The sequence below is a fragment of the Dermacentor silvarum genome, chromosome 2 (genome assembly GCF_013339745.2).
Source record: "Dermacentor silvarum isolate Dsil-2018 chromosome 2, BIME_Dsil_1.4, whole genome shotgun sequence".
In the NCBI taxonomy this organism is placed as follows: domain Eukaryota; kingdom Metazoa; phylum Arthropoda; class Arachnida; order Ixodida; family Ixodidae; genus Dermacentor; species Dermacentor silvarum.
In genome coordinates this window covers 221169648-221186048 of record NC_051155.1, presented here as the reverse complement: position 1 = coordinate 221186048, position 16401 = coordinate 221169648, and the positions used below count along the sequence as shown (strand labels likewise).

Here is a 16401-nt window from a genome sequence, read left to right as displayed (position 1 = left end):
CAGGATCAACATTGGCTCAAACTTATGTGCACGGATTGAGAGGGTAGAATATTGTGCATTTCAACTTCGTACGCATGTCTTGACTCACTTTGAGCGCGATTATTTACATATACTAACGAAGCCGTTGCGGCTATCGTGTTATCGGTTCGAAGGCCGATCGCGCGGGGTTCGGTCGAATGATGGTCGGCACGCTGATTTTATCGGTGCCGTCGACAAGAAAGCCCGTCGCAGTACGACAACTCGCGCTCGTCGGTTACGTCTTGTAGGCCTGGTATGATAAAATGGTCTCAGCTACATAGTGCTGAATGGTCGGCCAATCGTAGGCGTGCGCGTCTTGTCGGTCTCGTATCGACCCAGTGTTACCGCGCCTTGAACGAGTACGTGAAATCGGGCACACGCTGCCACTACCAGCAAGCGAGGACCGACGCTGCAAGAAGTCTTCGTCAGCAACGTATTTTTAAGTGTCGGCCAAGAGTAACGCAGGGGTTTATCGAAAATTTTCTATTACAGCCATCAATGCAAGGCGGCAACTACGTGGTTCCCTGTGCAGTCTGGACGAAGCCCTCACCGCTTTCTGTTAAAAGTGGAGTTGCAGGCTTACGCTACGCACGTTTTCGGTACCGCAGCGACGTCGAGCTACCAGTGAAGTTTCAACGAGGTACACAGCACGAGTTTGCACTTGCAGTAGCGCGCGTGCGAGCGCATTTTTTTTTTTTTTTCGGGGGACGTTTCCCCGAGACGGGGCCGCACGGCCGCGCGCGCGACCCTTCCAAAACGTTTCGCGACTAATCCGCCAGGGCAGGGCGCATGCGCCGTAGCGCCGTGAAAAAGGCGGATTAAAAACGTGCGTCCTGTGGTTCTTCCCTTAGCTTCTGCTAAATGATAAGAGAGACATTACCGGATCGTTCGCAAATTTCAATGCTGGCTTTTTGGCTAGCTCTATATACGTTTTACTCATCAGACTGCATTGATAACGATTGTCTATACCCTTTACATGTAGGTACGTACGTGCCTCTTCGGTTCGTAAAAAGTAGCATGTTATTTTATTAATGTTTACTTCTTTTTTTCGTTTATTGTGCGATACGCCCCGCATGATTATCGCAAACAACCGGAAGTTTTTTTTTAAACGTCCGTTCAAGCCATTCGCACGAGTATGTGTGCCGGTGGCTATTCATCGAGCGCCCATATGTTCCGGGAAACTATTGCTGCTATCGTTATCAATGTTTGCTATCCAGAGCAAATATATTCGCTCCCTAAAAAAATGCGGGGCAACAAAAGCTTCGGCGCTCTTATCGGCGTGTAATATATAAGTCTGTGAAAAGTGGAATCGCTCCTTCAGAGACTCTTGTTTACCCAGGAAACGCCGGAAGCAAATCACTCGAGATGCCTGCTTATCGCGAAATCTCTCTTGCTCGTTCTAGTGCGAGCCCACGTGCGCCAATAAAGGAAAAGACGAGAGAATTCTCCGGGAAGCAAACGGCGATAAACAGAGTAAACAGATGACTCAGCTTCATTTTCGTTTTGAGCGGATAGCTGCAGCCAAGCAAGCATCCACGAGAAGTACGCAACCGGTGCGTGAGTATGCTCGTTTCATTATACAGCGCTACCGAACTGTTTGTTCATTCATTCTGCCTGTCTCGAAGTGCCTTTCTTTTCTTTCCAGCGCTATACAATAACACCGTGTTGCTTATTTTTCGAGCGGTGCATATCGAGTGTGCCGCCAGACTCGATCTTTATTTGCATACATCGCTTGCCTGAACATATTTTTGTTGTTAAACTTGTGGGAAGGCTCGGGGGGAGCGTAGGCTTTTTTCTTGCTCTTTCTGTCTAAAATAAACCAAAGGCTGCAGCGCCGCGGTAATGCGAGCAGCTCTTCTGGCTCTGAACCGTACGGTTATAGAAGTACAACGAGGCAAAAAATTAACGATTCCTTTCCGTTCGTGATGTGTATAAATCTAGCACCAATATGTATCAGAGCCGATTTCTTAGAAATAACTTACTGTTGTCTGTCCACGGACAATTACATAATTACAGATAAGGTCTGTACAGACTATATGTTATCAAGTGCTGAAAGCATACCCCCCCCCCTTTTTTTTTTTTTTGAGCTCGAAGTCAATCAGTATTGGTGAACTATAAGGAGTGTGACTAGAGCTTGTCACTATATCTTCAGGCAGCTTCCGGACCATATACAAGCATTTTAACAAGAAATTAAAATTGCTAAAAGATTTTTTTTTTTCATTCCTGTTACGCATGAGCTTCGAAGGCGCTGTGCTGGACTCATGACGTGTGCAGATTGCGTGCTTTCATTTTAGGAACAATTAGTCGTCTACAAGGAAATCTAATTTCGTCCCAGCTACCGTGTTCCGACTACAGTGCATCGTGGTGGCTCCATGAATGCCTATATTGTTGTTGCCGCGCACGAGGTCGCATAACTACTATGACGACGGAATACAAATAGGCTCATGTACTGTATTGCTGTGAGAAGCTCAGGGAGCGAAAATTACCCCGGACCCCCTTCCCCATGGCGTCCGCTGTGAGACAGGTAAAGCTTCGGAGCGCAATGCCACAACATATACTCTCAAGCCTTTCGGTGGTCAGGAGTGCATTGAAGAGAGAGCGATAGAGAGAGAAAACGATCAATCAAAGACAAGGAGGTTAGCCACGGCTGAGGCCGGTTGGCTGCCTTGCACTGTGGGAATTAGAAAGAGAAGAAAACAAATGGCAATTTCACCCGAAAGGCGTAGCATTGAAAGGGATGGCAAGGTAGGAAGGCCTATTGGTCACAGTATCGGGCCTGTGTGCTATAGGTACTGTGTTCGAATCCTGCTATCAAACAAATTTATTTAAGTTTATTCATTTACATAGATATCCCGAACATCACGACGGCAGCGACGGCGAAAATTCGCCTGGAGTGGCAATTTAAGTGCAAAAGTTAAGAGAAGGAGAGAAAGTTAAGTATTGATGTGCACTTGCGTCGCCGACGTAACGGGAGCGCTGTGTCACAGACGATCGCTCAGTCAGGTTGCCTTCGGGAATCGCAGCAGCTATTCTCTGGCCTTCACCAGCTGTGATAGCGAAACCATGGCTAATATTGAAACGTTGTTCAGTGATAAAGGTCATCCGTCTAGCTAGTTTAAAGCGATGCGAAGGGCAAGTCTCATCTTTGAAGGACGGACTATAGCATAGAAGGCGTTCAGCAGTTTCTTCGCAACCGCAGGCATTGCGATCGGCATTATCGTTCATTCTCATCAATAATGAGTATACGTTGGTGAATGCCACGCGTAAGCGACAAGGTAAAGACTAAAAAAGTTTACACCCTTTGGGTCGTATATCTTGTTCGCAAACAATAATCGTCATCTGTCTTGTGCGCATTTCCTTTTTTAACGCTGCGAGCCCGGTACTTCCTAGTCACGAAAGGCTTGCGCGTTATCAGCGTTACACAGCATTCTCGGCAGGAAAGTAGCGAGCGCTGGGTTTTAAAGAAAGGAAACGCAAGCAAGGCAGATGAGGATTATCGTTTGGGGACAAGATACGACCCAAAGGCTGTAAACTTTTTTTAGAGTGTAGTTCTTCTTCACTTCGAGAAGTCAATGTAACAGTCACTGTTGCATAGAAAGGTCAAATGAATGCAAATAACGGTTGGTATACGAGGTAGCATATGAGGTAGCCTACGTCTTCAGGTAGCGCACGGGGCTTATTGGCCAGTTGCCTTCTCCCAAGCTGACGTACAACATGACGCCTGCGGTATCAAGGAATTTCTACACCTGCCGCCATGGTCGTGAGTTGTGGCTCTAGCTAACGCTCCCAGAGATAGATGTAGTACACGTATTAGTGTACTAATAAGAAGAAAGTAGACGGTAAAACGGCGCCGTGGTAGCTCAATTGGTAAAAGCGTCGCATGCGTAATGCGAAGACGTGGGTTCGGATCCCACCTGGGGCAATTTGTTTTTTCACCGACGTTCAATTCCCTTTACTATATCATTTGTACATTTCAATTAAAGTAACAAATAATTTTCTCTATGCATTCCTTTTCTTTATTGCATGTTGGCTTTATATGACTATAATGCTATTACAAACAATGATTCAGATGTGCTCTAATACTTTAATTATCTCTGCGGGCACACAATTACTGAATACAGAGGCATAAAAAAGCACCAAGCTTAAGGTAAGACCTGGTAGAAATGCCAAGCGCGCGACTGTGTGTAACTTAGCCCTGATTCTTGGCTCAACTGTGCCTTGGTCGCAATTCATTTGCCCGTAATACCGCTGATGACACTACTACCATTAACATCATTCATACATGTGCACTGTCAAAATACTTGACTGCCTAAAAAGGTAGTTCAGGCAACATAATTAAGTACACGGTGCTTACCTGTTAAACTGCTAGCTCGCCATGATAGCTCGCAACTTTTTCATAGCATCATCATCTATCACGTGATAACTTCAGCAACAGTATTTTCCTTATGTTCAGTACCGCAAACATAATTTCAACTGTTCGCAATTTTATATCTCACTTTTAGTCTAAAAGATGGCCGCAACGAAAAGTGTTGCATGGTGTTATTTTACGAGCAGCCGGAAAAAATGAAAGCGAGAAATGTACACTCGGATTGACGTGAAGACAAAGTGATGAGCAACCTCCCTGCGTTCTTGGCAAGCACCATCAGAAAGTAATCGGGCTGCCAATTGAAAAAGCGGAAGCAGGGGGTCAAAGGAACGGCATGAGTGTTCAAAGTTGCACAACAGCACTACGCACAGCAGACTAAATGATGTCCGTCTTGTTTGTGCTTACGAACCTTTGCAGCTTCTTGTTCTTTGTCAGAGTTAGGAAAAATAAATAACACAAAATACACACGCACACGCATTCACGTCTCACGTGAGTTTAGAAAGGAAGCACTCTGATAAAGTGAGGAAGGGGTCACTTTGGTCTCTCGATGATGTCAAAACTGCGCTTCCGGTGGAGTTCGTGAACACTTCCGTTAGGGTCCCTCGCGACGCTCGCCGCCAGCACCGTGTTGCCGCTGGAGGCGCTGGTGGTCCGTTCCAGATCCTTCCGGAAGAAACGCTTAGGCAGGAAGTGACGATAATCCCTGAATCCGAAGAACAAGTACACGCCTTGTAGTCCCACCAGAACGATCACGATGATGTCCACAGCGAGGACGTCGACGAAGGCTCCCACGAATCCCGTAAGCCACGTGGTGCCCATGATTAACGCCAGCTTGACGAACAGCGCCATGTGGGATCGCTGTCCGCCTCCCTTGAAGTCGAATCCCGCGGTCTGGCTCGACGTGTGGCGGATGTGAATCACGATGTGCGCGTAAAGACACAAGTCCAGTAGAAGCAACAGCATCATGGGAAGCAGGAAGAACACTGCCTGCGCCCCTGTGCTGCCGATCCAGCAGCCGAAGTGGCCGTATCGCGGAGACAGCGGGAAAGTGGACCGCACTGTCCAGTTGAGCACAGCGCTGAGGCCGGCGATGACCGACGGTCCTCCCCAGGCGATGAGACAGTAGGCGAAGAATCCGCATCCGTGGCGCCCTGACGGTAGGTGCACCACAGCGGCGACGTTCTTCCATATGTCAAACGACAGAACGCTTGTCCAGAAGAACGTGGAGAGAAACCCGTAGTGCAGGACCAGGGCCAGCACTGCGCAGAACGGCGCGGGGACCTTGAAGCTGTTCGCTAAAAGGAAGATCAACTGGCTCCAGAACAAGGTCACCGAGAGACAAAGGGTGCATTTGGACGAGAACGACCGCGAGTGCCTGTATAGAACGTACACCACACCCTTCAGGAGCAGGCACGCGAGGGAGAGGCTGAGGCAGACGATGGTGAGGTAGTTTTGCACTCCGTACCATCTCCGGCGCGCTGGCGACGTCGCGTTGGTTTCCAAATTAGCCATTGTCTCGTTCTGGGCCGTCACGTTGGCGTAGCGGTAGTCGGGAGCTCTGATGTAACATTTGTCACCGTGCCAGGAGAAACAAGAATCGCTGGTGACCACCGGTTTGAAGAGGGACACCAGGTTTGGACCGAGGAAGGACCTCAACCGAGGTCTGTCTCGTAAGTCCGGCACCACTTCCGCCGGCGCGCACTCCAGCAGCGTTGCCTCGACACCATGGCACAGCGCGCAGTAGACATTCTTGTACACGACTTCCGACTCATTGCCTTTGTGCTTCACGGGCGCGAAGTACGTCGCACACTTGCGGCTGTGTTCTGAATCGGAACCTTGGGGACACGTCTCGTTAATCTGGATACCACGCGCACATGGCCTAAGCAAATGCTCGCCGTTTCTCTCAACGAACCTCGGTATGGCGTGCGTCACCGACCTCTGGCTCGCGCCGGTCGAGTTCCAAAACGTGGTCGTGCTGTCCAAGTCGTAATTGCAGAGCGCACAGAAGGCATTCAGGTACGTCACGTTCCGCTCACTCGTCACGGGAATCGCGTAAAACGTGTCGTTGTACGTGTCGACGTTTTCGCACGCATCTCGCACCTGGTCCCGGGGCCACTCGCGGTTGCATCCCGTCACCACGTAGATGTCCTTGTCGTAGAGGCCTTTGACGTTTAGCGTCACGCATGCGGCTGCGCTAGGTCGAGCGAGAGTCGAACCCGCCTCCCAGCAGCAGTCGCCGTACGCCTCGCAGTTGGTCGCGCACGAGCACGTCACCGCGAACAGGTTCAGCGCGCACTCGACGGGCGACGAAGCGCAGCCGTTGAGTCCAGCAGGGCAGCGAAGTAGCTCCTCGAATAGATCTCTGGGGACGTCATCGTGTTCTTCGGCCTTCGCGGTCCACGGAAGCGTGACGTTACAGTCCACGTGAAAGGCAAACGTGCTGCCGCGCAGCACGGCTGTCCACAGAAGCAGCAGAAGAGTCAGCAGCGTCTTCATTGCTTGTGGCGCGATCCGGAGAGAGGATTATTTTGTCAGGTGACACTTCGCGGTTCCATTCCGAGGCCCTCTGCCTGCGTAAACATGGGAAAAGAGAGCGAGAGCAGTGGTCAGCAGTCCTTATGCAGGCATGCAGCAGAGGCGCGCACACGCACACGTAATACGCCCCGCATACACTACCTCGACAACTTTTCCACGCCCGGTTCCGAGTAATGAAGCCGCGGACTTTCCGCCGCGCAATCGTTCACACTCGGGAAAAGTGGGCGATTGTGTGGCCAGGGTTTATTCCACGGTGCGAACGTCGTGAGTGACTCGCTTTGGTGCATGTAAAGTCAGTGACAAAAGTGTAAAGGTAACCTCTGTGCAGACGAGAACCGGCACTGCCATACTGGACTTTAATTATTCTAGCTACCAAGCCGAGGCTGCGGTGACCGTATATAGGAGCTATTATACGCTTCGGCCATGGAAACGACGACGGCTCTTGCACTTTTACCGAAGTCTGTGCGTTTCTACTTTCTTTCTCCAGAACAAAATTTACGAGATTCCAAGAGCGCGCACCTTGTTTGTCACGTTCACAAGCAACGAAGGATGCTTCTTGTAGCGCAATAAATTTACCGCTATGTTCTTATGCTCAGCAAGAGCACTTACGTAAAGGAAGTGCTTACAAGAGAAATTTTGATAGTTTTATGCCTTTCGAGACAAGAAAACACACTCCGACGTCGTAAAGTCAGAATGAGCCATTTTCATCGCTTAGGGTCGGCAGTAACATCAATTCACAACCTCGTTTGCGCCTCACGATTGGCAGAAAGACTCCTGTCTCGTGCGTGCAAGCGATACATAATTGCAATGTTCGACATTTAGTTTATACAGCATTTGTACTTTGAGCAGTTAGTACACTTCGCTCTTTCTCTCTCTCTCTCTCTCTCTTTCCTGCGCATTTGCCATACAGCCTAACGAACAGTCATATTATAACAATGAATGCAGGTTCTACTTTTCCGGTGTAATTTCAACTCCATGGCGAGTCAATTAGCGGATTGTTTTGCACGTTAATTTTTAAAAAGTTGGTAATTGCCATGTTTTATCAATATAACTTCAAATTCGAACAAACCAAAGCACGCTAGACCAAGTTGGTTGCTTGCTTGCTTGCTTGCTTGCTTGCTTGTTTGTTTGTCCACCGGGAAAGTGGTTTGTTTGTTTGTTTGTTTGTTTGTTTGTTTGTTTGTTTGTTTGTTTGTTTGTTTGTTTGTTTGTTTGTTTGTTTGTTTGTTTGTTTGTTTGTTTGTTTGTTTGTTTGTTTGTTTGTTTGTTTGTTTGTTTGTTTGTTTGTTTGTTTGTTGTTTGTTTGTTTGTTTGTTTGTTTGTTTGTTTGTTTGTTTGTTTGTTTGTTTGTTTGTTTGTTTGTTTGTTTGTTTGTTGTTTGTTTGTTTGTTTGTTTGTTTGTTTGTTTGTTTGTTTGTTGTTTGTTTGTTTGTTTGTTTGTTTGTTTGTTTGTTTGTTGTTTGTTTGTTTGTTTGTTTGTTTGTTTGTTTGTTTGTTTGTTTGTTTGTTTGTTGTTTGTTTGTTTGTTTGTTGTTTGTTTGTTTGTTTGTTTGTTTGTTTGTTTGTTTGTTTGTTTGTTTGTTTGTTTGTTTGTTTGTTTGTTTGTTTGTTTGTTTGTTGTTTGTTTGTTTGTTTGTTTGTTTGTTTGTTTGTTTGTTTGTTTGTTTGTTTGTTTGTTTGTTTGTTTGTTTGTTTGTTTGTTTGTTTGTTTGTTTGTTTGTTTGTTTGTTTGTTTGTTTGTTTGTTTGTTTGTTTGTTTGTTTGTTTGTTTGTTGACGACTATTCCGCACGACAAGAAAAAAAAAACGATTTGTTCTATGCTCCCGGACCGCTCAGAGATAGAAAAGACACAACGGCGCGCACTTACATTATCTCTCGCAAAACGCGTTATAGCTAGTATATCGTATACCCTTCCCTGTAGGCGCTTCAAGTTATTTTGATCACAAGTGCCTGGACATTGCGCCGCTACAACGCTATATTAAAACCACATCACAGATTCTATATTAGGCCCCTCACTTATTGCATCATCGACGTTAGCCTTCCCTTAGTTACGTATATAATTATCTAACGTCACGGAATAAACCTCCCCAGTTTCCCTGGTCTACGTGCGTCCTTTCACGTTGCTTGCTGTTTACTCTTTATTATGAAACAGGTTCAAAGAATGAGAGATAAGGAAAACGGAAGGCAATGTTACGTAGCCGTACCGATGTCGAGAAACGTTCGAGGTTATCAAAAGACGGACGAGCCGTCGAACGCTCTCTTTTAGCTAGTTAAAAATTCAGGAGAGGGTGTGCCGTTGCGTCAATGCCCGCCTTTTCTATTCTTTTTTTAAATTTCTCGCAACTGGGTTTCTGATTGGCTCTCTCCACTGAGCACGCTTCCAGTCAACAGGCTTAATCACTTGAGCGGTCGCTCAGAAACAGCATAGAATATGATCCCTCTACGTGCACATGGTCTCCCGTTATTCTTCCGCAAGCACAAGGAGCAGTAGAGTTTAATGACGAGAAAGGAGGAGAGGTCGGCCTGGAGAGCGTGTCTCTAGCCTCCTACTCCTCACAGGTGTAAGAGCGAACGTTGTGTGTAGACAAGGAGGATGATGCCTCATTCGTACTTAAGACGTAACGACCAAAATAATTACTCTAATTGCGTACGCAGCTAGTCGTTCATACGCCAGAAACGTAGCTCGAGGAGCTATTGGAACGTTGACTGCTACGCGACCGATACAGAGCCTTTCGTAATGATTACAGAAAGTGGCAAACACAATATAACCGTCATAGACACGTCAGAAAAACATAGCCATCGGCAAAACAACAGTGAGGAGGAGAAGCCGTACCGTACAACCTGAGGCGTTTGAGTATCTTGGTTGCTTCGAAAAGCAAACTTCGCAGTTGGAGAATTTGTAAAGACCTGCGGATCGAACCCGCGACCACCAGCCTTACGTGACAGCCGCCGTTTGTTCGCTCGGCAACACCAGGGGCCGGATTCACAAAGCTTTTCCTTCGTAAGTTCGCTTTGCCATTGGCTGGCCGCCTTCGATAATGATATGTCTTGCATCCTGATTGGCTGAAATTCTTACGAAACATTCTAGCGTAAGAAGTTTTTGTGAATTCGGGTCCAGTATTCTAGCAGAGGGCATAAATGTAGGCTGATAATGATGATGACGATTCTAGCAGATTGCAGGTGACTATGCGTGGTTATGATTAATCGACAAATCAAAGCTCGGAAAGGTCGAATAAATATATTAACCTAATAACTTCTGCGCAAACATCCGATGGCGGTAGTGCCGAAGTTAAGCTTTTTTTTTTCCCCTGTTTGGAAGCCCTGGCAAATGTTTCACTCGCCGGCAAGGCGTATACGCACTACAAACTGTTAGCGCAACGCTATAATTGCAATGATCCCCCTCTACAACGCCCATTATGGTCTCCTCTAAAGAAAACTACGAAACTAATAAAGAATCTCAAAACAAATTTTTCATGAACTCCAAAAAAGTTTGTTCACTGGGTTGGCTTAAGTTGTTCGTTTTGTAGGTTTTTGATACCGTTAGGCCGGAAGGCACATTTTCCAAGCGCGGAAAGTTTTCACCGCTTCGCGGGTTTTCACGATACTTACTTGCTAGGAGCGGTGGACGCGCAATTTTGTGTCGGGTGTCGTAAACTTTATGCCCGCGGGCTATGTCAGTACAGTAAACTATTACGCTACTCTTTCCTTGCACTAGGCTACCGCTTATAACTAATCTTCGGGGGTTCCCCTTACGTGCCGTAACTGCGTTGGCAAAAGTTACATGCACCATCAGCCTAAATTGAAAGCAGAACAGGAAAAGAGTATATAAATATTGTAAGAACATATCTTTCGCTTCATTACATGAGAGTGTGTATAGTTCACCGCTGACCAGTACTTAGTTATAAACAAGCCGTGACCACGAAGAAGCTAAGCGCCATAACCTGAACTACACCCTTGTCAAACGTCCACTTACGAGCGATGGAGCGTGAAAGTGTGTCGTTCTTCATCTTGTTTCGCTCTCGCTGTAGCCTATCCCACTATCACATACCTTTTTGTCGCTTACAGCTATGTCAACTTTCATGGAAGTTTCCACTCGAGCAGGCTTCTGTCATGTCGCCGGTCGTCATGCCAACAGTTTAGTTTGCTCGACCAAATTTGACACGATATTAAAGTGGTGGAGCACAGGTATGATGTGTAGTGCGGGGTTAGTCGGGAAGGTACAAGTTTATGAGCAAAAGATATATTGCTGCCAGATTATAAAAACAGAGTAAGGGGGGGGGGGGGGGGGGGGCTTTTAATGAAGGTTGGAGAGGTTTACATGGCGGCAATTAAGCCTAGCATACCACTCCAGGTAAATGCGGTACGAAATGAAATGATACACGAATGACATGTGCCTCGTAGAAAAGTTAAACGCACCTTCGTAGCGCCTTTAACCTAGTACTCGCCATACTTCTCCAACCCTCCCTCCCCCCCCCCTCACCCCCCTCCGCCCCCCTTTTTCTGCGGCATAGCTGTAAGCAAATTCTGAGTCTTGAGCTATACGCTACTCTCTGTAGAGTGCATGCATGTGTCGAGCTGATGCATTCTCGAAGAATTCAATTAATGGCTTACAACTTCAAATCGCACGGTGCAGCCACCATGCTTGATCTAATCATAGCATGCTTGTAACGATCACCGCTAACGGTCGCGCCGTGGCACCAAGCTCGCAACCACGTACGCTTCTGCCGCGGACGAAGGTCGATCTCATCTCGAAGAAGATAAATCAAGCACGGTAACCCGTTGAAAGGGATGCATTAAGAGAGAGAAACGGAACAAAGAATAAGTGCGGTGAGGTTAACGAGAACGAAAAATCCGGTTTGCTACCCTACACTGGAGAAAGGGGGAGGGAAATGTAGAAAGATAAGAAGTAGAGACAGAGGTAGACAGCGCAGCAGACACACGATCGCAGTCGGTCACGATCACCACACACTATCACGGCACAGCATCACGTGCAGTACAACGGCCAACCAATTCAGGCTACAAGAGGTACAGTAAACGTAATGGGACACTATAGTTAAATAGCACTCGCGCTAAGAGGTCAAGTGCAGGCAAACAGGCACGCCTTCTCACCTCGCACTGAGAGCGACGTCTCGCGTGACGAATGGTCGGCCTCGCAGAGTCAAACCACAGACGAAGGCTGCTCGATGGCGATCCCAAAATTACGAGCGTACGCTTTCGATGACCGGGGATGTCCTCGCGGTTTTTTCCGTTTCTCAACCGACGCGCATGCATTCGAAAGAGCGTACAGTCACCGAACATGCGGCACCCTTCTTCTCTGGGGCGCCCGCCCGGCCTTCTTCTTCCCCTGCACCCGAGCCAAATATACGAAAAGCGAGATTTGCCGGCTGATGTGACGCGAGCGACACCCCCTCGCAGAACTCTCCCCTCTCGAGGCGCCGTCGTCGGTAAAAGGGAAAGCGAGCGTCTCGGAGACCGACACAATCCTTCGCTCGAGTAGCCCTCGGAGACCGGTTTTTTCAAACAGTCTGCGTGCGGCTCGCCACCACCGCGCACACGTCGAAATATTTGTCTCTCCTTCGTTCGCTCTCTCCCTCTTTGTTTCGGCTTGTTTTGAGCTCGCCCAGGGCCAGGAGTGACCCTGGATGGCAGAAGGGAACGGCCAATCGCAACACATACTTACCTAATGCTTTTATCTGTCCATCCCCCCCTCCCCCTCCTTTCCATACCACTTCTCTCCTCTCCTGCATGTTATAGGCTTTCTGCCAGGCAAACTCCTATATCCAGTTTCCATTTAAACGGTCCCCTCTCCCTCGTGACGCTCGCGCTGCCGCAATTTCCTGCGTGCGCTTTATTAAGTTCGCGCGTATTGCGGCGCGGTCGACCTAAGAATGCGCGCGAAAAAAGAAAAGGCGCGCACTTTCGCGCGCCGCTCGCAGTGAAGGCCGATCGCGCGTCCTCTCTCGTGTACTACCGGACGGATGTCACAGTGCCCTGTTTTGTCAGCGGTTGTTCCACGCGAGCGCTCGCGCGAGAGCGGCGTCACGCGAGCTCGCCATCGGCAACATCATTCATCGATGTCCCGCGGCCGCCACCTCGAGACACGTGCGTTCTTTTTTTTTTTTTTTTTTTTTTTTGTCGCCTCAACTGCTGGACATGCTGTCAATACCGGATGCCCGGCCTTTTGTGCCTCCTTTATAGTAAAACTCTGCCTCTTCTGAATGTAGAAAGGAAAAAAAAAAAAGACAGGACAAGCCTCACCGGATCGTGTCGCAATGCAAGTACCAGAGACTTCCAATACTGAAGCACGAAGGTGTGCATACAGCGGTGCGGACGTGTCATAGGTGCGCGTCAGCCTAAGAAGAGTCTCGTAAAAAAAAAAAAAAAAAGCGTGTTCGGGCTCCTTCCCATTTGAATGTGCCGCGATTAGATAGTTTGCACATACGTCATCGCGGACGCCTTCTTTAGGTACCAGCAGGTCGAAAAGCGGCGTAATCAAGAAACATGACAGCACGACAGGCGCGTCTTGCGTCGAACGTCAAAGCGATAGCAGTGATAAACCTGTGAAAAACAGTCGCCATCAAAAAGTGAAACAGTGCGCGCGTGATAATACGGTGCACTGACGTCATCGTAGCCGCCATCTTTAGGTACTAGAACGGTGGGAGCTGCCTCCATGACGTCGAGTGAAAACTATCTTGCTATGCTGACACCCGTGATGACGGTATATATCCGTGTGCTTTTGACTATAGTCTTAGTGTTGGTTGTGTTAGATTTATATTCATTTTTATTTTTTTATTTTTTTTTTTATTCCCTGAGTTGTGTATTTGAGGATTTGGCGTAACCGGCTCTAAAGAGGCATACTTTACTATTTTTCCTTTATACAAAAAAAAAAAGCTAAGGAGGCTTACTTATACTGTACCACATAAAAGGCGTTTCTGCGTTCGTGAATGTACTTGATACATTCGTCGGTAGTAACTAACACACGCACACCACAGAGGCTTGGGGAAGTCAGCCGCTGCCTCCGTAGTGGTCACTTTACGATCGTCGTGACCATTTACACGAGTCCGTACAACGGAGTGTTGATGTTCACTGATGGGTTTCGGATGTGCTGTGATTCCGTGGAAAATATTGCTTAAAATGGCCATTCCGACACGTTAATGTCTCACGCGCTCTTGAATGCGAGACGTTAGTGAAGTGCATCCATGGTGTTACGCGTTGCAGCGTCCCGGGACCTTGGCTCCTCTACTGCAGAGGTTCCGCGCAGCGTTGTGCGATGCGTAGAATGGTCCTTGTTAAGGTTGAGCTGACCTTTTTCTTCTCTACGTCGTTCGCCAAGCCAGTCAGTACATCTAACGGAGACATTTCCTTTCGGCGCACGTCCGTTATTGACGCGGCTGACGTACGACTCTTGTCCGAAGTCGGCGCACGAAGACAGCCGGAAACGCACGGTTTCGCGCAATATTGGCTTTCATCACATGTGTACTGGTTGGTAGAGTCGACGACGATAGGACTGAAATATTTGCCGCCAAATTACGTCGCGCGCAATTGAGCCACGGGAGAAGGACGCCGTCGGAAGGAGCTTCGAAGAGGCAAATCGTATTGATACCGCAACGCGGTGGTCATTGTTCTTGTAATTCACGTTCGCGCTGACGTCACTGTCCACACTGACCTTGCTTAAAGCAAGAAAAAAAGCAGCACAAAAGAAAAACAAGCGCTATGGTGTCTGTGTGGCCAAGGAAAGTGCTTGCCACGTAGCCGCAGCTATAGCCATACCTATCTAAAGAAGAAGAAAGAAATATGCGCGTCCAACGCGCACGTTAGAGCCAATGCGGGAGCGAAGCTTTCATGAGCGAATAATCAAATGCTATAAATTTGCTCATTTCAATTAATTCGTCTTTGACATTTGTCATGAAACTTGCGCGCATGCATGTGCTCTCGCGTACAGGTGCTATAATAGTCCGCAATGTGACACACGCGCCGATCATCACAAAGAGCTGTCGTTGGCGTTGGCACAATCGAAATACACGTGCTATTTCTGCCAGCCAAGGTTTCAAAGCAAGGGTTCCTGTGTGCTGTTTGAAAAAGAACGTTATAATTCCGGCAGGCATTCGGCTATTCAGCAAGACAGCGGCAGCACCCAGCAGTCACAATCAGGACAATGCGGGAGTGTTCGCGAAGAATGCTTCGCCTAAATGCAATGAAAGAAAGTGACACGACAATTAACATGCCGACACCGAAAGCAAACAGCCGGCAGTCTACCTTCCAACTCGTTTTAACCAATACGCTTTGCACGTACTATTGAAACTTGTAGCACAGGTTCAATCAGAAGTGTTTCAGGGTGTATGCGACATGTTTTAAATATCATTTCTCATCAGCGATTCTGCTTTTGATGCGCTATCTTGACATGCACAAGTGTGCACACAGCGCCTGAAGGAGTTAAAGGGGCAACAAAGAGAAACACTACAGATCAGTTTATACTGATAAAGTATTGCTTCGAAATTCAATTTTCGTAAATTTCGCGGGAAGGAGTTGAACAAAGAATATACTTTCACCCTTTCTTTTTTGTTTTTTGTTTTTAAGTTTCGTGTCCGAACGTCAGCGTGACATCAAGGGGGAAGGGAGGAGGAAAGAGAAAGGCAGAAGGCAGGGAGGTTAACCAGAATAACGTCCGGTTGGCTACCCTACACCGGGGAAATGGGAAAAGGGAACACAAAGATGACAGGGAGAGAGAGGAGGGAAGGAAAGAAGGAAAATGAGCGGTGAGTTCGCTGACGCGTGAGTTATTACACTAATAGTCACAGACGTTGACTCAAGGATTCCAATATTATGACTGGGGCCGACAGATGGAGTAGCACACACTGACATAAAAGTTACAAACAGGGATCGGATGCCTCAGAAAGGCTGACCTGCCTACATTTCGATAGGTGGGCTTATCCTTGTCAAAGGCGCCTTTGACAAAGATAGGCCCACCTATCGAAACGTAGGGAGGCCAGCCTTTCTGAGGCACCTTATCCCTCTTTGTAACTTTTTATATCAAGGATTACAAAGTCTTTCCTAGTATTTAGGCCACTGTGACACAGTAAAGAGTTTTCGAATCCTGCTAAGTGTGGTCTTTCTTTACAGTCGATTCTTCACCGAGAAAATCATAAAATAAACAACTCTGCCACAGTATCCGCCGTCTAAATACATGTCGGCACGGCGAACTAGTGCGGGAACTCGGCGCCTCCACCCACTTTTTCTAGTCGCGTCTTTTGTTGCCAGTAGAGCCTCTTCTCCAAGCAAGATTGGCTGAGAAGGTAACACAGCTCAGCTTATCGTTATCTCTAGTATATTCCTTTAACGTGCACTTAAATCTAGTGGCACATTGGACTGGTCGCTTTCGAGCGCTCTCGCGGTGCTGGTTGCATTCGGCTGGTCGAAATCGAGCGTTCAGAACACGTTAGCCCCTGGTTCATTCAGCGCGCCGCCGCCCCCCAAGCTTCAAT

At 47.7% G+C, this 16401-nt stretch overlaps 1 protein-coding gene across 2 annotated transcripts in view; it reads right to left on the bottom strand.

The window, feature by feature from the left end:
- Nucleotides 1-2152: 2152 nt before the first annotated feature.
- The window catches only part of LOC119442698 (uncharacterized), a 40255-nt gene continuing 26006 nt past the window's right edge, over nucleotides 2153-16401 (bottom strand). Inside the window, exons 1-2 of one of the 2 annotated variants that reach the window (XM_037707665.2) lie at nucleotides 12029-12447; nucleotides 2153-6954 (exon numbers count right to left, since the gene is read on the bottom strand). In XM_037707665.2, coding sequence (XP_037563593.1) covers nucleotides 4916-6880 — 1965 coding nt within the window. In that variant the 5' untranslated portion in view covers nucleotides 6881-6954; nucleotides 12029-12447 and the 3' untranslated portion in view covers nucleotides 2153-4915. Of the gene's footprint in view, nucleotides 6955-12028; nucleotides 12448-16401 lie in introns of those variants that run through there. The other variant, XM_049662324.1, reaches the window with a different exon arrangement.